The sequence below is a fragment of the Pleurodeles waltl genome, chromosome 8 (genome assembly GCF_031143425.1).
Source record: "Pleurodeles waltl isolate 20211129_DDA chromosome 8, aPleWal1.hap1.20221129, whole genome shotgun sequence".
Taxonomy (NCBI): Eukaryota; Metazoa; Chordata; class Amphibia; order Caudata; family Salamandridae; genus Pleurodeles; species Pleurodeles waltl.
In genome coordinates this window covers 1,542,019,994-1,542,046,438 of record NC_090447.1, presented here as the reverse complement: position 1 = coordinate 1,542,046,438, position 26,445 = coordinate 1,542,019,994, and the positions used below count along the sequence as shown (strand labels likewise).

General features: G+C 47.6%; 1 protein-coding gene across 5 annotated transcripts in view; it reads right to left on the bottom strand.

The window, feature by feature from the left end:
* The window catches only part of SPAG17 (sperm associated antigen 17), a 720,739-nt gene that overhangs the window by 346,888 nt on the left and 347,406 nt on the right, over positions 1–26,445 (bottom strand). For all 5 annotated transcript variants that reach the window (XM_069203004.1, XM_069203006.1, XM_069203008.1 and 2 more), the window contains 2 exons: positions 18,584–18,738; positions 5,389–5,588 (listed from right to left, as the gene is read on the bottom strand). In XM_069203004.1, coding sequence (XP_069059105.1) covers positions 5,389–5,588; positions 18,584–18,738 — 355 coding nt within the window. The remainder of the gene's footprint in view (positions 1–5,388; positions 5,589–18,583; positions 18,739–26,445) is intronic.

Here is a 26,445-nt window from a genome sequence, read left to right as displayed (position 1 = left end):
CAGAGTTGACCGGTTCGGGTGGAGAACCTTCCCCTGCTGCTGCGACAGAAGATCCTCCCGAAGGGGCAGCCTGATCGGAGGATTGATGCTCATTTTCACAAGCTCAGGATGCCAAACTCTCCTTGCCCAATCTGGAGCCACTAGGATTACTTGGGCCCAGTCGTTCTTGATCTTCTTGAGAACTCTGGGCAGAAGTGGTATGGGCAGAAAGGCATAAAGGAGGCCTGAATTCCACTCACAACAAAAAAGTCACAGAGCGACTGCCACCTTTGAAACCCCAACGGGCACTACTGCAGACATTCCACGTTCTCTGCGGAGGTGAACAGATCTAACCAAGGCTATCCCCACTGCTGAAAGAGTCCTTGCACCACTTCTGGGTGGAGATACCATTCGTGATCCGCTAGGCACCGACAGCTGAGTTTGTCCGCCCTGGCGTTCAGAGCACCTGCCAGGTGTTGAACCACCAGGGTTATGCCCTGCTGTTCCAGCCATGTCCAGAGATGCAGAGCCTCTTGACAAAGGGTTCACCACCCCACACCGCCCTGCTTGTTGCAGTACCACATTGCGGTGGTGTTGTCAGGGAACACCTGCACTATCTTTCCTTTCACAGGAAGTAATGCTTTCAATACCAGTCAGATCACCCAAAGCTCCAACAAGTTGATATGGAGCCCGGATTCCACCGGAGACCAGAGACCTCTGATCTCCACCTCTCCCAGATGGGCATCCCATCCCAGAACTGATGCATCTGTCACTACAGCGAGATCTGATTGGGGAAGGGAGAGGAGTCAGCCTCTGACCCAATCGCTGTTCACTAACCACCACTGCAGATCTTTTGTAGTTCTCTCTGAGATTTTAATCATGTCGGTGAGATTCCCCTAATGCTGTGCCCAATGGAACTTCAGGTCCCACTGAAGAGCCTTTATATACCATCTGGCATGCTTGACTACCAGGATGCAAGAAGCCATGAGTCCCAACAGCCTTAGAGTCTGTCTCACCGAAATCCAGGATAGAGGCCGAAACATCTGTATCATAACCTGAATATCCTGGACTCACTGCTCTGGAAGATAAGCCCGAAACTGCACTGTGTCCAGAACGGCTCCGATGAAAGGGAGCTTCTGAGAGGGAGTCAGGTATGACTTTGGCACGTTTATAGTGACCCCCAGCAAATGCAGGAGGTTCGCTGTCGTCTGAAGGTGGTTTACGAGAGCCTGTGGCGTAGAAGCCTTCAACAGCCAGTCGTCAAGGTAGGGGAAGACTGAAACCCCTAACCTGCGCAGATGAGCTGCTACCACCGCCATCACTTTGGTGAACACCATGGGGGCACTGGTGAGACCGAAAGGAAGCACAGTAAACTGAAAGAGCTCGTGGCCCACCTTGAACCGCAAGTAGTGCCTGTGGGCAGGCAGGATGGGGATGTGAAAATACGCATCCTGCAAGTCTAACGCTACCATCCAGTCTTATTGGTCAAGGGCAGACAGTACCTGAGCAAGAACAAGCATCTTGAATTTCTCCTTTTTGAGGAAGAGATAGACGTCCCTTAAATCCAGGATAGGGCGAAGACCATTGTTCTTTTTTAGAATCAGAAAGTAGCAGGAATAACAACCACTGCCTACATCTGACATTGGGATCCTTTCTATGGCTCCCTTGGCCAAGAGAGCCGTAACTTCCTCCCGGAGCATAATTAAATGATCCTCCATCAGCTGTTCTTTTAATGGAGGCATAGAGGGAGGGAAAAACTGAAGGGAGGGGATTAGCCCTTCTGTATGATCTGCAAGACCCAATTGTCCGATGTTATGGACCGCCAGTGAGGGAGATGAAATTGAATCCTCCCTCCAACTGGACGAGCATGGTTTTGCAGAATCATACTAGGGGGACTTGGGTGCTGTGGAAGGGGGGGCTGGGTGGTGGCCGACCTCTGGCTAGATCCTCTGGGTCTGAAGGTACCACAACTGCGTCCTTCCACTGGATGCTGAGATGATGGATGACGGTGGCTGGCTTGTGGGTGGCATGATACCACACGCCTCGAAAGGGGCGACGGGCAGACTGCTGGCAAGCAGGCGCCAAGAGGCCCAAGGATCTGGCCATAGCTCGAGAGTCCTTGAACCGCTCAGTCGCCGAGTCTGCCTTTTCTCCATTGAAGGGCATGTCCATAAGGTTTGCCTGGACATCTCCCGAAAAGCCAGACGTATGGAGCCAGGCGTGGCATCGAAGGTCCACTGTCAATGAAATCGTCCTACCCTGCAAGTTGGTCATGTCCAAATCACACTGTATCGTAAACTTGCCTGCATCTCTCCCATCTTTTACAGCTTGACTGAGAATGTCCTGCACGACCTCCGGGACCTGGGGCAGCACGTGCGCCACCATATCCCACAAAGTATAGGAAAAAACAGCCCAATAGGCATGAGGTGTTTACAGACCTCAATGCCAGCCTGGAGGAGGAAAACATTTTCTTTCCAAGCTGGTCCAGCCTCTTGGACTCCCTATCTGGGGGAGCGGAAGAGAAAGCGCCATGGGAAGTGGAGGCCTGGAGTACCAACCTCTCCGGGGTGGGGTGTTGGGTGAGGAAACTAGGATAGTTTGGAGCTGGTCTATGGCGGTGGCCGATAGTCCTATTAACAGAAGCCTCTGTGCTGGGTTTGGACCACGTCCCCAGCAGGACATCAGTAAGTGCTTCATTGAAGGGTAACATGGGCTCCGATGTGGAAACCCCCGGCTGAAGCACCTCAGTTAGGAGGTTAGTCCAAACTGGCACTGTAGGCAAATCTAGATCCAAGACCTCAGTTGCCTTACGAACCACCATAGCACATGAAGCTCCCTCCTCCGTAGCCACCGTAGGAGGTGAGAGCATGCTAGTATCTGGAGAAGTATCCAGTTCACTGGCTTCCCCTAGTCCCTCATACCAGTCCTTATGCTCCAATCCATACTCTAATGGGTCATAGGACCCCTTCAATTCCTGCTGTGTACCCGGCTGTTCCGAAAAAGCCTCAGGTACTGATCTGGCCCTTGTTGGCGCCGTCAAAGTTGGCGGTTCGCTCCGCCGGTGAGCGCTGGTGGAGCAGGGAGCATTGATGTGGGGAGCGATGCCAGAGGAGGCCGACTATGTGAACTCAGCATCACCCCTGATCTGGTATCGGATGCTATAGTCCCCAATGGTGCCAAAGCCACTGGCATTGAACGAGATGGGGCCCCTGTGGGGCCGGAAGGCGCACCAGCGTGGGTAGCCATCTCAAATATGAGGTGTCGTAAAACTTTTTGAACTGAGCGGGGGTCACTCTGGCTCCCGGAAAGGGGGGGAGGCTCGAAGTTGGCTCTGGCATCGGTTCCACGGAACCGTGCCTTAGCGTCAACGTTCCCAAGATGCCTCGTCAGCCGACAGCCGTGGTGAAGTCAAAGTCATCTTGGACTACTTCTTTTTTTGCCTCTTCCCCTAGTGCCCAGAGGACCTCGAGTGAGAAGAAAAGGACTCAGGGCTCCTGAAGCAGTCCAGCGACTTCCTCCTCGATTGGAAACGTGACCTCCTAGGAGTCATGCCAACCAATGTCGACTGCTGGGCCACCATAAGCTTTAGAGACCTCTCCCTCAAAGCTTTCAGGGCCATGGGCCAGCAGTTGGATCACAACTTTGAGTCGTGGTCTCTGTCGAGGCACCAGAGCCCTACCTGATGGGGATCCGGCACCTACATGGCACGATGGCAGGTGCCACACGACTTGAACACTGATTTCCTCAATGTCATCCTGCCCAAACTTCAAAAGACGCGACAAAAAGGTCAAAAAAAGGCCTGCCAAAAAGGCAGAGGGTAGCTCGATCCCGGACCGCCTTCAGAGGCGACCGTGACGTCACAGGCGGGTCCAATGACGCTGACGACACCACGCGGAGCCGAACGATGCATGTGGATCTGAACAATGCCACCCGACGGCGTGGACAGGGTATAGCTCAGCAAAAAATTCCAGATTCCAAGCTGACGTCAGCTAATTTAAAGGTAAGGAATCTGCAGCTAGAAGTAACTATCAGAAAAAGCAAGCAGTGGACCTGCTATCTGCTAACACTTCTTTGCTTCATCTGAGTGACAAACCCAAGAAGAGGAAGAAAACCTCATGGAAGTTGATGAATAAAAAGCAAGCAAATGAGAGAGACAATGAAGCCAACAAATGGTATCAATGGGCAGTCTTTGAAGCAACCACGAGGTAACAAAACGTCACTCAAGAGGCAGCGCATGCAGTGTCCTATGCGATACCTAACAAGGGCAGCCGTCAGTGCTTCTCTTACTAGCCTCGTTAGGCGAGCCTTCAGTCCACAGTGGCCATCAGGGACCGGACAAAGCCCTGCATCCATCACTTGCTGGTGAGGTGCAGTCACTTCCACCAACCAGAGCACACAGCTGAATCTGCAGCTCCTGCAACTTTCACTGCCGACACAGAGAGCAAGACAAACAGGATCACAGAATTGGCATCACTTTTCTTGCTCATGGGAACCAGGACTAAAGGAAGTGTCTGTGGATTTCTTTAAGAGTGTCTTCCACATCCTGGCCCTCAAGACGAGCAATGGCGTTCAGCTCGCTCAGCCAACCAGGGTCTGAGGGTCGTTGTCTTACTTTCTCATGATCTCAGACTTGGGCTCCTGTGTATTCCCTGTTTTACAAAGCCATGTGACCTTCATCAGATGTCTGTGTGTCCAACTTTATAACTTTGTGCCTTGGTTTTACCTACTGATGGGCTCCAGTATGATAATCTGGGGGACACCACGGCTGGTGAAATCTGTGATTCACATAGAATTAACTTCTTTTTTGTTAACAAACTCTTTTAGACTTCACTTGCCTTGCTCCCAGGTTTTTAACAGCAACATTACTGGGTCTATGTAAATTGCCTAATTCACCCCCAGGTGAGAATATATGCCTTTGCTATTTGTATACACCCCCATGTCTCCTGGAGTGGTGAGCTTCCTATGCTGGTATCGTAGTGTGGGGCTTAAATACAAAAAAAACAACACACACATGTTGTGGGATTATTTACAATGACATTGTAACAGCATCTATTCAGACACTGCACTTGTGACTTAGTTTGAAAATATTCACCTATTTACCTGTGGACACAGTCACTGTGAGACTGTGTGCACAGAGGTATACATTCCAACTGCGTTTCATCTTCGGTCTTTCCATTGCTATTGGTCCAAATGCAAACTTTTAGTGTGTGAAAAAGGAGTGCTCCAATCTAGCTACTTTGTATCAGAGAACAGCCTTCTTGTCAATCACCTGAGGAGGAGGTCTGAGTGATTGAATTAAAAGGACTGCACCCCTTGGCATTTTATTCTCTGTAAGTCCAATAAGAAGTGTAGTATTCGGATCAGGGATGTTCAATCTTCAGGTGGACAGACTGTGGACTTCACACTTACTTTTTGATTTCTTTGGTGATGCAGATTTGCCCTTCTTGCCGCTGGGGGCTGGGGTTGGGGGCTCCGCTAGGGCTGCCAGCTCCAAGGCCTTGGCTTGTTTTAATGCCTCCAGCTCCTTCTGCGTCTTCTCCTCCTGGTAAATTGCCTCCTCCATACTTGTCCAAGGTGCAATAGACGCGGCCACCAGCTCCAGGTAGTTCCTATGGAGGAAAGACACAGGGTAGTGACGTTCAATGCCAGGGCACCTCAATTCTACTGAATTAAAAACAAGGGTTTTTCACTTCAGCTACAGAGTCATATCGAGAATAGGCTTGTCTTCAAAAAATGATTTAAAATCGTATATCAATACTTAGTGAATTTATTTGAAAATACATTTAACTCTATCTCAGTATTATGACTATTTGAACACCGTCATTAAGAAATCAAAACATTCTCCACATTGATTTAACATTTCATCTTTTCTCATCTTTAAAATAATCAAAAAATATCTTGCGTGTTAGTGTACTGGCATGTAATATACAATACTTTTCCAACTAAAGGGCATACTATTGTTCCCTTCAGCCTACCCAAGGAGATCAGATGTCAGGAGTCAAATCACCCTCTTAAAGACACCATCAAGAACTATGAGGAGTTACATTGTTGTCTTAAAGGCACCAATGAGAACTACGAGGAGTTATAACGCCCTCTTAAGACACCTTTGAGAACTATGAGAAGTTTTATAATCCTCCTAAAGACACCACCAAGAACTATGACGAGTTATATCGCCCTCTTAAAAACACCATCGAGAACTATGAGTAGTTATAGCATCCTCTTAAGGTACCTTCGAGAACTATGAGGAGTTATATTGTCCTGTTAAAGCCACCATGAAGAACTATGAGGAGTTATATCATCCTCTTAAACACACCATCGAGAACTAAGAGGAGTTATATCGTCCTCTTAAAGGCATTATTAAGAACTATGAGGAGTTATATCGCCCTCTTAAGGCACCTTTGAGAACTATGAGAAGTTATATCATCCTCCTAAAGTCACTATAGAGACACTTAGGGGAATCAAGGATGGGGTGACTTGTGGGGCTCTGACTGGGTTCTCTCAATCAGAATCCTTTGCAAACCTCAAAATTGGGCTAAAAACACCTTTTTCTCACATTTCGGTGCTGCAAAGTTCTGGAATCTAAGGGGAGCCACAAACTTCCTTCCACCCAGCATTCCCCCCAAGTCTCCCGATAAAAATGGTACCTCACTTGTGTGGATAGGGCTAGTGCCCGTGACAGGAAATGCCCCAAAACGCAAAGTGGACACATCACATTTTTCCAATGAAAACGGATGTGTTTTTCCCAAAGTGCCTAGCTTGGTGTTTGACCTCTGGCTCAGCCAGCACCTGGGGAAACCTAGCAAACCTGTGCATTTTCGAAACTAGACACCTAGGGAAATCCAGGATTGAGTGACTTGTGGGGCTCTCACTGGCTGCTGTTACCCAGAATCCTTTCCAAACCTCAACATTTGGCTAAAAAACACTTTTCCCTCACATTTCAGTGCTACAAAGTTCTGGAATGTGAGCCACAAACGTCCTTCCACCCAGCATTCCCCCAAGTCTCCAGATAAAAATAGTACCTCACTGTATGGGTAGGCCAAGTACCCACGACAGAGAAGGGCCCAAAACACAACATAGACACATCAAAATTATCTATTACAAAACTACCTGTTTTTGCAAGGGGGGCGTCTGCGTTGTTAGTACTTGGCTCACCAGCAAGCTAGGGAAACCTACCAAACCCAGACATTTCCGAAAACTTGACAATCAAGGGAGTCCCGGGAGGTGTGACCTGAGTGGATCCCCCCAGTGTTTTCGTACCCAGAATCCCCTCTAAACCTCAAATTTAGCGAAAAATAAATAAATCACATTTTCCTCACATTTCTGTGTGGGAGCACTGTACCGGCACAAATTCCTACCACCCGGCGTTCCCCTCAGTCTACTGATAAAAATGATACCTCACTTGTGTAGGTGGGCCAAGTGCCTGTGAGAAGGAACGGACAAAAACATGTTGAAACTGAGGGGAAACGAAAGGGGGTCCAAAAGGGAGGGTTTTTTTCAAACGTTTTTTGGCTGACAAGTGGGGCAGAATTTTTAGTAGTAGAGATCTGCCAATGCTGGGTGGTAGTAATTTTGTGCATTCCTGCAGATTCCGGAAGGTTCCATCATCAAAATGTATGGGAAATGCGTGATTTCAAGCAAAGTTGGAGGTTTGCAGGGCTTTCTGGGTAAGAAGATGGCGTGGGGTGCATGTGAAGCAGACCACCCTGGACTCACCCAGATGTTACATTTCAGAAGTGTCTGGATCTGGTAGGTTTTTCCAGATGACAGCTTACCACAGTCCAAAAACTGCAGCCGCTCACGCATTTCAAGTGGGACGATATTGGGAGTTAGCCAGGCCCTCTTGGCCCAAATGTACAATCAACACCCAAAAGAGTCAAATGTCCTCTTGGTTGCCATTGGGATGAAATGCTGGGGGCTGTAAGACTGTTACCTCCTTCAGTTGGGGTGGGGGCATTACCATGCCCATAGTGGTTGGCAGCCCCCACCCTTCTATTTTTTTTTAATTCCCCGGCATCTAGTGGGCTTTCTGCCCCCTAGGGTCGGATCGGGGGTAATAACCCCATCTACCCCCTGGTGGGCAGAACTACTTTGTTGTCCCCATTTATTGGGGTGATGGTATGGTCATACCACCACACTCTTTTTCTTTAAAAGAATTCCCTGGTGTATAGTGGGCTTTCTGGCTCCTTGGGGGCAGATGTGCCTTACAAAAATAGGCAGAAATGGCCAAAATGAATGCCCCTCTGTAAAGAAATGGCTCCCTGTTGCAGTTACCCCCCACTTTTTGCCTGATACTGATGCTGACTTGACTGAGAAGTGTGCTGGGACCCTGCTAACCAGGCCCCAGCACCAGTGTTCTTTCACCTAAAATGTACCATTGTCTCCACAATTGGCACAACCCTGGCATCCAGGTAAGTCCCTTGTAACTGGTACCCCTGGTACCAAGGGCCCTGATGCCAGGAAGGTCTCTAAGGGCTGCAGCATGTCTTATGCCACCCTAGGGACCCCTCACTCAGCACAGACACACTGCTTGCCAGGTTGTGTGTGCTGGTGGGGAGAAAATGACTAAGTCGACATGGCACTCCCCTCAGGGTGCCATGCCAACCTCACACTGCCTGTGGCATAGGTAAGTCACCCCTCTAACAGGCCTTACAGCCCTAAGGCAGGGTGCACTATACCACAGGTGAGGGCATATGTGCATGAGCACTATGCCCCTACACTGTCTAAGCAAAACCTTAGACATTGTAAGTGCAGGGTAGCCATAAGAGAATATGGTCTGGGAGTCTGTCAAAAACGAACTCCACAGCTCCATAATGGCTACACTGAATACTGGGAAGTTTGGTACCAAACTTCTCAGAATAATAAACCCACACTGATGTCAGTGTTGGATTAATTAAAAAATGCACACAAGGGGCATCTTAGAGATGCCCCCTGTTTTTTACCCAATTGTTCAGTGCAGGACTGACTGGTCTCTGCCAGCCTGCTGCTGAGAGACGAGTTTCTGACCCCATGCGGTGAGAGCCTTTGTGCTCTCTGAGGACAGAAACAAAGCCTGCTCTGGGTGGAGGTGCTTCACACCTCCCCCCTGCAGGAACTGTAACACCTAGCAGTGAGCTTCAAAGGCTCAAGCTTCGTGTTACAATGCCCCAGGGCACTCCAGCTAGTGGAGATGCCCGCCCCCTGGACCCAGCCCCCACTTTTGGCGGCAAGTCCAGGAGAGATAATGAGAAAAACAAGGAGTCGTCACTGGCCAGTCAGGACAGCCCCTAAGGTGTCCTGAGCTGAGGTGACTCTGACTTTTAGAAATCCTCCATCTTGTAGAAGGAGGATTCCCCCAACAGGAATAGGGATGTGCCCCCCTCCCCTCAGGGAGGAGGCACAAAGAGGGTGTACCCACCCTCAAGGACAGTAGCCATTGGCTACTGCCCTCCCAGACCTAAACACACCCCTAAATTCAGTATTTAGGGGCTCCCCAGAACCAAGGAACTCAGATTCCTGCAACCTAAGAAGAAGAGGACTGCTGAGCTGAAAAACCCTGCAGAGAAGACGGAGACACCAACTGCCTTGGCCCCAGCTCTACCGGCCTGTCTCCCCCCTTCGGAAGAAAACTGCTCCAGCTACGCTTTCCCCAGGACCAGCGACCTCTGAATCCTCAGAAGACTGCCCTGCTCTAAAAGGACCAAGAAACTCCCGAGAACAGCGGCCCTGTTCACCCAAGACTGCAACTTTGTTTCTAAAGGAGCAACTTAAAGGCAACAGCGTTTCCCGCCAGAAGCGTGAGACTTGCAACCCTACACCCGGCGACCCTGACTCGACTGGTGGAGAAACAACATTTCAGGGAGGACCCTCCGACGACTCAGAGACTGTAAGTAACCAAAGTTGTCCCCCCCTGAGCCCCCACAGCGACGCCTGCAGAGAGAATCCCGAGGCTCCCCCTGACCGCGACTGTCTGATTCCCAGATCCCGACGCCTGGAAAAGACACTGCACCCGCAGCCCCCAGGACCTGAAGGATCGGAACTCCAGTGCAGGAGTGACCCCCCAGGAGGCCCTCTCCCTTGCCCAGGTGGTGGCTACCCCGAGGAGCCCCCCCCTTGCCTGCCTGCACCGCTGAAGAGACCCCTTGGTCTCCCATTGATTCCTATTACAAACCCGACGCTTGTTTGCACACTGCACCCGGCCGCCCCCGCGCTGCTGAGGGTGTACTTTCTGTGTGGACTTGTGTCCCCCCCGGTGCCCTACAAACCCCCCCTGGTCTGCCCTCCGAAGACGCAGGTACTTACCTGCTGGCAGACTGGAACTGGGGCACCCCCTTCTCCATTGAAGCCTATGTGTTTTGGGCACCACTTTGAACTCTGCACCTGACTGGCCCTGAGCTGCTGGTGTGGTAACTTTGGGGTTGCTCTGAACCCCCAACGGTGGGCTACCTTGGACCCCAATTTGAACCCCGTAGGTGGTTTACTTACCTGCAAAAACTAACATTAACTTACCTCCCCCAGGAACTGTGAAAATTGCACTGTGTCCACTTTTAAAATAGCTATGTGTTTTATGTAAAAAGTATATATGCTATTGTGATTATTCAAAGTTCCTAAAGTACTTACCTGCAATACCTTTCAAATGAGATATTACATGTAGAATTTGAGCCTGTGGTTCTTAAAATAAACTAAGAAAATATATTTTTCTATGCAAAGACCTATTGGCCTGGAATTGTCTCGGAGTGTGTGTTCCTCATTTATTGCCTGTGTGTATGTACAACAAATGCTTAACACTACTCCTTTGATAAGCCTACTGCTCGACCACACTACCACAAAATAGAGCATTCGTATTATCTCTTTTGCCACTATCTTACCTCTAAGGGGAACCCTTGGACTCTGTGCATACTATTCCTTACTTTGAAATAGTGCATACAGAGCCAACTTCCTAAACCCTCACAAAGGGAAGTGACTCCTGCCCAAGAGGCTGCCCCCCAAACAAAACACACACACAACAATCCCTGGTGTCTAAGTGGTTTGTGCCCCCCTTGGGGGCAGATGGGCCTAATAAAAATAGGCTGATCTGCCCCCAAGGGGGACAGAAATGGCCAACAGTAATGTGCCCCTACAGGGAGCGACCCCTGCCCAAGGGGCTGCCCCCGCAAACAAAACACACACACACTCCCTGGTGCATAAGTGGTTTCTGCCCCAGCCTAAAAATATGGCTGATCTGCCCCCAAGGGGAAGAGAAACAGCCTAAATATATTGCCCCAAGGGGGAGCGACCCTTGTCCAAAGCAAGTGCTTCCGCTGCCATCCCTTCCCAGGGGGTGGGGGGGCGGAGTGTGTAGTGGTTGACCCACACATACAGGGGAGTGCTAGCGCTCCCCAGGCAGGTCACAGCCAGGATGTAACTGTTACGTCCATGGCATAGAAGGGGTTAAACGTCCACAGCTCAGCTTCCTTTCCCATTACTAGCTGACATTAAGCTTGCTTTCACCATATACAGTGCTCAGCTGCTTTTTGGTTTGGATCATGCTACAGTCTTACCACATATATGTGTGTGTGTGTGTGTGTATATGTATATATATATATATATATATATATATATATATATATATATATATTTATACAGGGAGTGCAGAATTATTAGGCAAGTTGTATTTTTGAGGATTAATTGTATTATTGAACAACAACCATGTTCTCAATGAACCCAAAAAACTCATTAATATCAAAGCTGAATATTTTTGGAAGTAGTTTTTAGTTTGTTTTTAGTTTTAGCTATGTTAGGGGGATATCTGTGTGTGCAGGTGACTATTACTGTGCATAATTATTAGGCAACTTAACAAAAAAAAAATATATACCCATTTCAATTATTTATTATTACCAGTGAAACCAATATAACATCTCAACATTCACAAATATACATTTCTGACATTCAAAAACAAAACAAAAACAAATCAGCGACCAATATAGCCACCTTACTTTGCAAGGACACTCAAAAGCCTGCCATCCATGGATTCTGTCAGTGTTTTGATCTGTTCACCATCAACATTGCGTGCAGCAGCAACCACAGCCTCCCAGACACTGTTCAGGGAGGTGTACTGTTTTCCCTCCTTGTAAATCTCACATTTGATGATGGACCACAGGTTCTCAATGGGGTTGAGATCAGGTGAACAAGGAGGCCATGTCATTAGATTTCCTTCTTTTATACCCTTTCTTGCCAGCCACGCTGTGGAGTACTTGGACGCGTGTGATGGAGCATTGTCCTGCATGAAAATCATGTTTTTCTTGAAGGATGCAGACTTCTTCCTGTACCACTGCTTGAAGAAGGTGTCTTCCAGGAACTGGCAGTAGGACTGGGAGTTGAGCTTGACTCCATCCTCAACCCGAAAAGGCCCCACAAGCTCATCTTTGATGATACCAGCCCAAACCAGTACTCCACCTCCACCTTGCTGGCGTCTGAGTCGGACTGGAGCTCTCTGCCCTTTACCAATCCAGCCACGGGCCCATCCATCTGGCCCATCAAGACTCACTCTCATTTCATCAGTCCATAAAACCTTAGGAAAATCAGTCTTGAGATATTTATTGGCCCAGTCTTGACGTTTCAGCTTGTGTGTCTTGTTCAGTGGTGGTCGTCTTTCAGCCTTTCTTACCTTGGCCATGTCTCTGAGTATTGCACACCTTGTGCTTTTGGGCACTCCAGTGATGTTGCAGCTCTGAAATATGGCCAAACTGGTGGCAAGTGGCATCGTGGCAGCTGCACGCTTGACTTTTCTCAGTTCATGGGCAGTTATTTTGCGCCTTGGTTTTTCCACACGCTTCTTGCGACCCTGTTGACTATTTTGAATGAAACGCTTGATTGTTCGATGATCACGCTTCAGAAGCTTTGCAATTTTAAGAGTGCTGCATCCCTCTGCAAGATATCTCACTATTTTTGACTTTTCGGAGCCTGTCAAGTCCTTCTTTTGACCCATTTTGCCAAAGGAAAGGAAGTTGCCTAATAATTATGCACACCTGATATAGGGTGTTGATGTCATTAGACCACACCCCTTCTCATTACAGAGATGCACATCACCTAATATGCTTAATTGGTAGTAGGCTTTCGAGCCTATACAGCTTGGAGTAAGACAACATGCATAAAGAGGATGATGTGGTCAAAATACTCATTTGCCTAATAATTCTGCACTCCCTGTATATATATATATATATATATATATACACATACACATACACATTGGCCCCTCAAGATCCCCATGACCTGCGGAGTTCCCCGGGGTTCCCTACTATCCCTGTCATCTTGAGCCTCTACTTGGAGCTCTACTCAGAAATAACATCATCACCATTTATCAATACGGAGATGATACCCAACTCTACTTGAAAGTTTCCTCTGCTACAGACATCCAACGCCTCAAACACTGCTGCACATCATCTAGATCTGATGCCCAGCACCTCCTGGTAGTCCAACCCAACTAAAACAGAATTACTGGTATTTGCCAAGGACAATAATAAAGAAATACTACAAACTTGTCTCAATGACATGAGTCCTGTGAGTCCTGGTGGCTTTAAATGTGAACTTTCACTGAAAGCCAAGTCACTTGGATTCACCTTTAATGACCAACCTCACCCTGAAAGAAGATACTGTCAAATAAATAAATATGCCCTGGTACCAGCTCTCGCTTCCAAAGAAAGTTAAACTGCTCCCTTCAGAAAGTGGCTTCAAAATGCAGTTCAAGCCCTTACTCCTGCGTCTGATTGTTAGTAAGGCCTTACTCCTGCGTCCGATTGTTAGTAAGGCCTTACTCCGTAGCCTGCCAGACTCCACACTGGCAGCCCTCAAAGGCATCCGACACGTGTCCATGGGACGGCGTCCCGAGCATGAAGAAATATGATCACATCACCCCCATGCCAGCTCCCCTACCCGGCCCACGGCATCATCTAAACCAGCCGCATTACCTACAAGACCATACAACCAGCATCCCCATCAACATGACTTTTCAACAGTGTAACTGAAGCTTCTCTATTCAACGCCCACGTCCCTCTCAAGGAGCATCCTCAAGTAACTGCTTTTGTCAAAATCAACATTTTACCTGAAGCCATTATGCACCAAGGTCTATTTTCAGGATATAAAGAACATGACAAGAGAAGATGCTGATATCACCGTCACTGATATTTTGATTCCACCTCACCGCAGTGCAGCTTCCAAATATTAGATGGACGCATCGAGCCCAGAAGTAGTCCCATTTTCAGTTTTCTGAATTGTATCCCATTTATCCCTAAATATTGCTCCTCTAGCAGAAGGACATAATGCAGTGTTATAAACTTCCTGATGCTGCAGGGGTGGTTTGTTCCCCCGGCAGAAGACGAGAAGAACAACCAGGTGATGGAGGTCTCTGCGGCTGCCCCAGGAGTCTTGGTGAAGCTGAACCGGCCATGAGCAGAAGACCTGCACAGCACATGGCATCCTCTTGTTGACTAGGTTTCAATATCTGCAACCACTTTAAATCATTGTGGTGACAAACATAAAGAAACTTCACATTCATATTTGGTGGTGGCAAAGAGTTACAGCGCGTGTCACACAAATGGCCTTCCGTGGCTGGCTGGTTAGTCAAGGCGATGGCTTAGTAGACCCCTGCATGACATTTCTGATCCCTCTTTGTAGGAGGCTGGACTGGCTTGTAGTGAGTACCAAGGGGTACTTGCACCTTGCACCAGGCCCAGTTATCCCTTATTAGTGTCAAAAGGAAGAATGGAGCACACTATTATTGATTTACTTCCAATAATAATTGAAACCCTGAGTCCTTTGGTTCTATTTAAACTTCAATAGACAACCATGGTACAGTTCAAATACATAATAAGTTCTACATATTGGCTACACTATTTGAAATTCACATTTAATACAAATAGAAACACACCTATACAAATAAAACTAATAATTCAAAATAACAACAGAAAATTAAAGAAATAAATATCACAAATTTGACACAACTCGTCTAGAAAGTCCATATCATTGAACTCCAGAGACTTAAAAGTCAAAAGACACCCAAGTCCAAAAAGTCCGTGACAAGGGTGTATGTTGTCCCATATGTTGACTTGAAGCAATGCAGTTTCTTAGTATCCAATGCGAAACAATTCGCTGCAGAATCCGAACCAACTTCAGCCATCACAAATTTGACACAACTCGTCTAGAAAGTCCATATCATTGAACTCCAGAGACTTAAAAGTCAAAAGACACCCAAGTCCAAAAAGTCCGTGACAAGGGTGTATGTTGTCCCATATGTTGACTTGAAGCAATGCAGTTTCTTAGTATCCAATGCGAAACAATTCGCTGCAGAATCCGAACCAAATTCAGCCGACACGTGTTTCGTCCCTAAAGGGACTTTCTCAAGGCCTAGTTAAAAGCGAGGCACAACAACCTTTCTTCCACTATATCCTGAGATGCAAAACAAAGCCAAGTAACCAATTGGCATGCGCCTTATACTGAAGTGTACTGAAGCTTAGTAGACCCCTGCATGACATTTCTGATCCCTCTTTGTAGGAGGCTGGACTGGCTTGTAGTGAGTACCAAGGGGTACTTGCACCTTGCACCAGGCCCAGTTATCCCTTATTAGTGTATAGGGTGTCTAGCAGCTTAGGCTGATAGATAATGGTAGCTTAGCAGAGCAGCTTAGGCTGAACTAGGAGACGTGTGAAGCTACTACAGTACCACTTAGTGTCATATGCACAATATCATAAGAAAACACAATACACAGTTATACTAAAAATAAAGGTACTTTATTTTTATGACAATATGCCAAAGTATCTTAGAGTGTACCCTCAGTGAGAGGATAGGAAATATACACAAGATATATATACACAATAGCAAAAATATGCAGTATAGTCTTAGAAAACAGTGCAAACAATGTATAGTTACAATAGGATGCAATGGGGAAACATAGGGTTAGGGGCAACACAAACCATATACTCCAAAAGTGGAATGCGAACCACGAATGGACCCCAAACCTATGTGACCTTGTAGAGGGTTGCTGGGACTATTAGAAAATAGTGAGAGTTAGAAAAATAACCCTCCCCAAGACCCTGAAAAGTGAGTGCAAAGTGCACTAAAGTTCCCCTAAGGACAAAGAAGTCGTGTTAGAGGAATAATGCAGGAAAGACACAAACCAGCAATGCAACAACTGTGGATTTCCAATCTAGGGTACCTGTGGAACAAGGGGACCAAGTCCAAAAGTCACAAGCAAGTCGGAGATGGGCAGATGCCCAGGAAATGCCAGCTGCGGGTGCAAAGAAGCTTCTACTGGACAGAAGAAGCTGAGGTTTCTGCAGGAACGAAAAGGGCTAGAGACTTCCCCTTTGGTGGACGGATCCCTCTCGCCTTGGAGAGTCGTGCAGAAGTGTTTTCCCGCCGAAAGGACGCCAACAAGCCTTGCTAGACGCAAATCGTGCGTTTGGCGTTTTTGGACGCTGCTGGGGCCCAGGAGGGACCAGGAGGTCGCAAATTGGACCTGAAGAGAGAGGGGACGTCGAGCAAGACAAAGAGCCCTCACTGAAGCAGGTAGCACCCGGAGAAGTGCCAGAAACAGGCACTACGAGGATGCGTGAAACGGTGCTCGCCGAAGTTGCACAAAGGAGTCCCACGTCGCCGGAGACCAACTTAGAAAGTCGTGCAATGCAGGTTAGAGTGCCGTGGACCCAGGCTTGGCTGTGCACAAAGGATTTCCGCCGGAAGTGCACAGGGGCCGGAGTAGCTGCAAAGTCGCGGTTCCCAGCAATGCAGCCCAGCGAGGTGAGGCAAGGACTTACCTCCACCAAACTTGGACTGAAGCGTCACTGGACTGCGGGGGTCACGTGGACAGAGTAGCTGGATTTGAGGGACCTCGCTCGTCGTGCTGAGAGGAGACCCAAGGGACCAGTAATGCAGCTTTTTGGTGCCTGCAGTTGCAGGGGGAAGATTCCGTCGACCCACGGGAGATTTCTTCGGAGCTTCTGGTGCAGAGAGGAGGCAGACTACCCCCACAGCATGCACAAGCAGGAAAACAGTCGAGAAGGCGGCAGGATCAGCGTTACAGAGTTGCAGTAGTCGTCTTTGCTACTATGTTGCAGGTTTGCAGGCTTCCAGCGCGGTCAGCAGTCGATTCCTTATCAGAAGGTGAAGAGGGAGATGCAGAAGAACTCGGATGAGCTCTTGCATTCGTTATCTGCAGTTTCCCCAGAGACAGAGACCCTAAATAGCCAGAAAAGAGGGTTTGGCTACCTAGGAGAGAGGATAGGCTACTAACACCTGAAGGAGCCTATCAGAAGGAGTCTCTGACGTCACCTGGTGGCACTGGCCACTCAGAGCAGTCCAGTGTGCCAGCAGCACCTCTGTTTCCAAGATGGCAGAGGTCTGGAGCACACTGGAGGAGCTCTGGACACCTCCCAGGGGAGGTGCAGGTCAGGGGAGTGGTCACCCCCCTTTCCTTTGTCCAGTTTCGCGCCAGAGCAGGGCTAAGGGGTCCCCTGAACCGGTGTAGACTGGCTTATGCAGAATTGGGCACATCTGTGCCCAAGAAAGCATTTCCAGAGGCTGGGGGAGGCTACTCCTCCCCTGCCTTCACACCATTTTCCAAAAGGAGAGGGTGTCACACCCTCTCTCAGAGGAAGTCCTTTGTTCTGCCATCCTGGGCCAGGCCTGGCTGGACCCCAGAAGGGCAGATGCCTGTCTGAGGGGTTGGCAGCAGCAGCAGCTGCAGTGAAACCCCAGGAAGGGCAGTTTGGCAGTACCAGGGTCTGTGCTACAGACCACTGGGATCATGGAATTGTACCAACAATGCCAGGATGGCATAGAGGGGGCAATTCCATGATCATAGACATGTTACATGGCCATATTCGGAGTTACCATTGTGAAGCTACATATAGGTAGTGACCTATATGTAGTGCACGCGTGTAATGGTGTCCCCGCACTCACAAAGTTCAGGGAATTGGCTCTGAACAATGTGGGGGCACCTTGGCTAGTGCCAGGGTGCCCTCACACTAAGTAACTTTGCACCTAACCTTTACCAGGTAAAGGTTAGACATATAGGTGACTTATAAGTTACTTAAGTGCAGTGTAAAATGGCTGTGAAATAACGTGGACGTTATTTCACTCAGGCTGCAGTGGCAGGCCTGTGTAAGAATTGTCAGAGCTCCCTATGGGTGGCAAAAGAAATGCTGCAGCCCATAGGGATCTCCTGGAACCCCAATACCCTGGGTACCTCAGTACCATATACTAGGGAATTATAAGGGTGTTCCAGTAAGCCAATGTAATTTGGTAAAAATGGTCACTAGCCTGTTAGTGACAATTTGGAAAGAAATGAGAGAGCATAACCACTGAGGTTCTGATTAGCAGAGCCTCAGTGAGACAGTTAGTCACTACACAGGTAACACATTCAGGCACACTTATGAGCACTGGGGCCCTGGGTTACCAGGGTCCCAGTGACACATACAACTAAAACAACATATATACAGTGAAAAATGGGGGTAACATGCCAGGCAAGATGGTACTTTCCTACACTCTTGAAAGCACTTTTCACAAACCACACCTCCCGAAACTGAAAGGGTCATGGTAAAACATATGTTTGCTACAGGTGTACACTGACAGTGAAGATTCCAGGACCTATTACCTGAAGCCGACGTTGGAGTGTAGAGCCATGTCCCACGACTCCCGGCACTGCCGGAGCTGGCTCATCGGGTTGTGCAGGACGAGGAGCAGCGAGTCGTCCTGGCTGTGATAATAGGTGTCAGTACATCTGTAGCTCTCAGTGGCTTCTTTAATCACCTGAAATATATTTATAAGGACCTTATTATATAAGCAGAACTATCCATACCACATAGATAAGATACAAACAATACATGTCATTAGATCTTAAAGATCTGCTCTTCACGTATGAAACCAGCCATTTCAACCTCAGTAACTTCCTAAATCAGCCCTTATCATACACTATCAGTTTTTATCAAACACTGTTAGCCATTCTCATACACTATCAACCAATCCCATACATTATCAGATAATCCCATACACTATCAGCCAATCCCATACACTATCAGCGAATCCCATACACTATCAGCTAATCCCATACATTGTCAGCCAATCCCATACACTATCAGCCAATCCCATGGCATACACTATCAGCACATCCCATACACTCTCAACCAATCCCATACGCTATCAGCCAATCCCATACGCTATCAATTATTCTCAGACACTATCAACCAATCCCATTGTCCCGCCATTGATTAATGGAGTTTGACCAATGACTTTGTGTTTCACCACTGCGCATATTAATTCCTCAATGTTCACCAGTAGCACATTGTATGTTTTGTTCAGCCTAGCCACCTATTGGCTTTGACATGGCATTAGCCATTACTTTCTGTATTCAGTTTAGCCGCCTATGGGCTTTGACATTGCATTAGCCATTACATTCTGTATTCTGCCTATTGGCTTTGACATGATGTATTCAGTCTAGCTGCCTATTGGCTTTGACATGCTATTAGATATTACATGCTGTATTCAGTTCAGCTGCCTATTGGCTTTGACATGATATTATACATTGCATTTTGTATTCAGCTCAGCTGCCTATTGGCTTTGACATGATATTAGACATTGCATTTGATATTTAGGTTAGCTGCCTATCGCCTTTAACGTAGAGTTAGGCATTGCAGTTGAGAATCCAAGCTGTATTTTTCCAAGCTGTGTTTTTGCACAAGATGAACCAAGCTGTTTTCTTCTCACAGTAGACTAGACCTGATAAGAGAGGGTACATTGGTTGTTTTTCTCTCTGCTTGAGCTTGGGAAGAGGAGCAGTCTCGGAGATCTGGCCAGTCTCCAAAGGCTTGCGTAGTTTTCCCGAGGCTGAGAGGAGGGGGCACACCTTTGTAACGAATGTCACAGGCTTCAGAGAATTAGATCCGAATCTGCCTGACTTCGTGCTGGAGCTTGGCGCCAGTTGCCAGCATCCCGTGTGGGTAGATAAATCTCTTTCTCGCAGTTGACAAGGAGTCATCAACTTGCAGACCCTAGAAAGATGAAGCTGTAAATAGTTTCTCACACGGTGAAGTATTTGTTTTGCTTTGCATTCAATATCTTATAAATATAACCTGCTGTGTATATTGCAAACTGTGCATTAACGTGTGCTTGAAATCTACTGATTCGTCATTCATAAAAATTGCGGTTGGGGAAGCATTAACAACAATAAAAGTCTTCTTTGAACTCAGAGGTGCATTCCTGATATGTTATGTAAGTGCTAAAAACGAGATAAGAGCAGAAGCACTACACCCATACACTATCAGCCAATCCCATACACTATCAACAAATCCCAAACACTATCAGCGAATCCCATGGCATACACTATCAGCACATCCCATACACTATCAGCCAATCCCATCGCATACACTATCAGCGAATCCCATATACTATCAACCAATCCCATACGCTATCAGCCAATCCCATACACTATCAGCCAATCCCATACACTATCAAATATTCTCAGACACTATCAGCCAATCCCATACACTATCAGCAAATCCCATACACTATCAACAAATCCCATTCACTATCAGCGAATCCCATACAGTAGCAGATAATCCCATACACTATCAGCCAGCCCTATAAGCTATCAGCCGATCCCATACACTACCAGCCGATCCCATACACTATCAGCTATTCTCATACAATATCAGACACTATCATATGTTCTTAGCCATTCTCACACACAATTGTTCTGTCACATACACATCCACTGAGCATGGGCTGATGCTCTGACTCACATCCCTTTCCTTGAAATGTGTCTCTCAAAAGGTGAACCACCAGAATAAACCCTGTGACCATGGCAGTGATGGAGGAAGGGTACGGCGGGCTCCTTAAAACAAGTATCTTTCTCTGAAAGTTAAAGTTATGATCAAATGTAATTTTATAACTTTTAAGGTATTTACCAAACAGGTTCCCACTGGAAAGTCTGGCTTTACATTACCTAAGGCTTTGGAACAACTGGGTAAAGAACTGTATGCTCTGTACTGTAACGTGCAGTCACACTACACTACAGGGGACCCTAGGAGACAGCGTCAAGTGTGCAGAGCTCCAGAGACACTGGTGATCCAACTTGGGTTTGAAGGTAACCATCATCCTCTCAGGGTGCAGCAGAGAGCATCCAACATGGTAGACACACACAAATGAATATCTAGTCAAGCTGGCTTCTCGGATGAGTTTAGACGAAGGCTGCTAAGGCAAAGCAAAGATTTGTTTTTTCTGTCTGAATAGGAATACACCAGCAGCACCCTGCCACAAAATCCAGCTTGGACATCATCTCAGAACAGTGCCTTACAGATACTGGCGGGAGGAGGAAACCACTGAAGCTGATGTGGATTCAAGGAAAGTACTACCTGGCAACAGTGAAAAAAACAACACAAAAAGCCATCAAGTGGAACTAGTGGCCTCCAGCCCTTCTAACAGATGTCACTTCCACCTTCCCGGACATTGGTTTATAGACGCCCAGGGAGCTGCAGTTACTGATGCAACTCTTCTTTTGCTGAAGGGTATCTGCTCCTCTTTAAGAAGGACAGCCATTCAAGCACTGTCCTTGGAACAAACACTGCTCACCAGTAAGGGCTCATACCCAACAAAAGGCCAAACCACCCCAATAAACAGCCTTCCTTGTGGGCTCCTCGGTGAATGAATATCAGCAATGTGTGTATGGACTGGCATATAAGTGGAACCCCCCCCCCCCCACTATCTCTAATCCACAGGACCAGCCCTTCCATACAAACCTCAGGCCTGGCCTGAGTCCCTCAGCTGTTTACAGTTACTCACATTCTCACTTGGCCAGCCCCTACGCACCTCTAAGGTGAGTCCAACATAAACAGGCATTGGCAAAGACAATAGGCCTCACCTTTGGGACTTCTTACTTTTCCAATGGTTTTATCCTTTGATACAGCTGCTTTTTTTCTTTTCAGTTACCTTTCCAGGGAGGATTGGCAACTGAAAAAAAAGATGCAAAAGTGTTATTTTTTTTTAAAGCAGGCGGGAGAGAAAGCCACATTGAGGGAGCAGATGGAAGAAAAAGCCAATAGGAGAAAAACAGCAATGTGGAGGTGGCCGCAAGAGCACAGGAGAGAGGGCAAGTGAGGTACACCAGGGAGACAGCTGGGAAGCATGTACTCTCATGGAGTACTTAATATAAAAGAAAAAAGAATGCTTGAAAAACAAGCAGTGGAAGGAGAAAAGTAAGGTGGCCATGCTCCAGGGAAGGGACAAAAACAACAAGAGAAAGTAAAGCCCACAAAAGGCAACAAATAAGAAGCAAGCAAACAAGAGTGACAGTAAAGTGAACCAATGTTAAGCAATGGTTGGGCTCTAAATCCACTGTAAGCTAACAATACATCTTTCAACACATGCTGTCTAGTGGGCAAGACCTAACAACAGGTACCCTCCTACATAAAACAATTCAAACACTTGCCTGTTACGCGCACAATTCGTGTTTTATCCTAAAGCTCAGAGAATTGAAAGCTAGAGGAATCCTCATGGGGGAGCATATAGACTGGGGCGAGGAAAAGGGAATAAAGTAGGGTCCTGAGGGTCAAGTATGGCTGTGAGAAGGTAAATCATACCAGAGACCAGAGTGTAACAAACCCTGGCATAACCATGGGCATACCAAACACTGGCATAACCATGGGCGTACCAAACCCTGGCATAACCATAGGCATACCAAACCTTGGCATAACCATGGGCATACCAAACCCTGGCATAACAACCATGGGCATTCCAAACCCCGGCACAATCATGGGCATACCAAACCCAGGCATAACCATGGGCGTACCAATCCCTGGCATAACAACCATGGGTGTACCAAACCCTGGCATAACCATGGGTGTACCAAACCCTGGCATAACCATGGGCATACCAAACAATGGCATAACAACCATGGGCGTACGAAGCCCTGGCATAACCATGGGAATACCAAATCCTGGCAGAACAACCAAGGGCGTACCAAACCCTGGCATAACCATGGGCATACCAAACACTGGCATAACAACCATGGGCGTACCAAACCCTGGCATAACCATGGGCGTACCAAACCCTGGCATAAAAACCATGGGCGTGCCAAACCCTGGTATAACCATGAGTGTACCAAACCCTGGCATAACCATGGGCATACCAAACCCTGGCATAACAATCATGGGCATACCAAACCTTGGCATAACCATGGGCATACCAATCCCTGGCATAATAACCATAGGCATACTAAACCCTGGCATAATCATGGGCGTACCAAACCCTGGCATAACTATGGGCATACGAAACCCTGGCATAACCATGGGCGTACCAAACCCTGGCATAACCATGGGCGTACCAAACCCTGGCATTACAACCATTGGCATACCAAACCCTGGCAAAACCATGGTCGTACCAAACCCTGGCATAATCATGGGTGTACCAAACCCTGACATAACCATGGGCGTACCAAACCCTGGCATAACCATGGGCATACCAAACCCTAGCATAACAACCATGGGCGTACCAAACCCTAGCATAACAACCATGGGCGTGCCAAACCCTGGCATAACAACCATGGGCGTGCCAAATCCTGGCATAACAACCATGGGTGTGCCAAACCCTGGTATAACCCTGATTGTACCAAACCCTGGCATAACCATGGGCATACCAAACCCTGGCATAAAAACTATAGGCATACCAAACCCTGGCATAACCATGAGTGTACCAAACCCTGGCATAACCATGGGCATACCAAACCCTGGCATAACCATGGGTGTACCAGCCCTGGCATTACCAGGGGCATACCAAACCTTGACATAACCATGGGTGTGCCAAACCCTGGCATAACGATGAGTGTACAAACCCTGGCATAACCATGGGCATACCAAACCCTGGCATAACCATGGGCATACCAACCCTGGCATAACCATGGGTGTACCAAACCGTGGCATAACCATGGGCGTTTCAAACCCTGGCATAACAACTATGGGCGTACCGAACCCTGGCATTACAACCATGGGCGTACCAACCTCTGGCATAGCAATCATGGGTGTACCAAACCCTGACATAGCAACCATGGGCGTACCAAACCCTGGCATAACAAACATGGGCGTACCAAACCCTGGCATAACCGTGGGCGTACCAAACCCTGGCATAACAACCAGAGGCGTACCAACCCCTGGCATAACCATGGGCACACCAACCCCTGGCATAACCATGGGCATACCAAACCCTGGTATAATCATGAGCGTACCAAACCCTTGCATAACCATGGGCATACCAAACCCTGGCATAACAACCATGGGCATACCAAACCCTGGCATAACCATGCGCATACTAAACCCTGGCATAACCATGCACATACTAAACCCTGGCATAACAACCATAGGCATACCAAACCCTGGCATAACAACCATAGGCATATCAAACCGTGGCATAACCATGGGCGTACCAAACCGTGGCATAACCCTGGGCGTACCAAACCCTGGCATAACAACTATGGGCGTACCGAACCCTGGCATAACAACTATGGGCGTACTGAACCCTGGCATAACAACCATGGGCGTACCAAACCCTGGCATAACCATGGGCGTACCAACCTCTGGCATAACAACCATGGGCGTACCAAACCCTGGCATAACCATGGGAGTACCAACCTCTGGCATAGCAACCATGGGTGTACCAAACCCTGGCATAACAACCATGGGCGTACCAAACCCTGGCATAACCATGGACATACCAAACCCTGGCATAACAACCATGGGCATTCAAAACCCTGGCATAACCAAGGGCACACCAAACCCTGGCATAACCATGGGCATACCAAACCCTGGCATAATCATGAGCGTACCAAACCCTGGCATAACCATGGACATACCAAACCCTGGCATAACCATGGGCATACCAAACCTTGGCATAACAACCATGGGCATACCAAACCCTGGCATAACCATGGGCATACTAAACCCTGGCATAACAACCATAGACATACCAAACCCTGGCATAACCATGGGCATACTAATCCCTGGCATAACAACCATGGGCATACCAACCCCTGGCATAACCATGGGCATACGAAACCCTGGCATAACAACTATGGGCATAAGAAACCCTGGCATAACCATGGGCGTACCAACCCCTGGCATAACCATGGGTGTACCAAACCCTGGCATACCCAGGGGGATACCAGACCCTGGCATAACCATGGGCATACCAAACGCTGACATAACCATGGTGATACCAAGCCCTGGCATAACCATGGGCATACCAAACCCTGACATAACCATGGGCATACCAAATACTGGCATAACAACCATGGGCATACCAAACCTTGGCATAACAAGTATGGGCATACTAAATCCTGGCATAACCATGAGTGTAACAAACTCTGGCATAACCATGGGCATACCAAACCCTGGCATAACAACCATGGACGTACCAAACCCTGGCATAACAATGGGCATACCAAACCCTGGCATAACAATCATTGGTGTACCAAACCCTGGCATAACCATGGGCATACCAAACCCTGGCATAACCATGGGCATACCAAACCTTGGCATAACCTTGGGCGTACCAAACCCTGGCATAACAACCATGGGCATACCAAACCCTGGCATAACCAATGGCAAACCAAACCCTGTCATAACCATGAGGGTACCAAACCCTGGCATAACCATGGGCATATCAAACCCTGGCATAACCATGGGTGTACCAAACCTTGGCATAACAACCAGGGGCGTACTAAACCCTGACATAACTATTGGCATACCAAACTCTGGAATAACCATGGGCATTCCAAACCCTGGCATAGCCATGGGCATACCAAATCCTGATAGATCACCTTTGGGCGTACCCACTATGGAGGAACCAAAACCTGGCATACCAACTATGGGCAAACCCATACTGTCAAAGAGAAATATCTCCCTCCCACATCCTAGGGAAAAGAGCCCTCAAATTCCATTATTTCTAGCCAAGGTTGCAATCAATAGATTATAAATGAAACCTTCACACTGAGGCAACAAGTGGCCACAGCCCTTAGCTGCCAGACCTCAAACATTCATCTGGAGAGGAGAGCCTGGCGGAACAACCCTTCAGGGCACAAATGCTTGATGCTCAAACAAACCCCTTATGGAATACAGAGGACAGCTCTTCTGTTATTGAAGAACTGCCAGCCACAGAAAGCCCAAGAAAGCAGGGAGAAATGCTGCGCACCATTAGAGAGTGATGAGCGTCACAAGAGGGATTCCCAGCCCCTCTCGACTTCCAAAGTAAGTGTTTCGTGCTTTTTTCCCTAGGAACATTAATCACTATTATACATAATCAAAATTAATTTCAGATGATTTATTTTGGGATGCTTATTATTTTAACATAAATTGTGGGTTTTTATTTCAACTAAATATTTGATTTTTTTTAAATGTTATATTATTATATATTACATTATGAAAGATTATTGTATGTGATATTTTATTATTCCTGTTTTTATTTATTTACGGG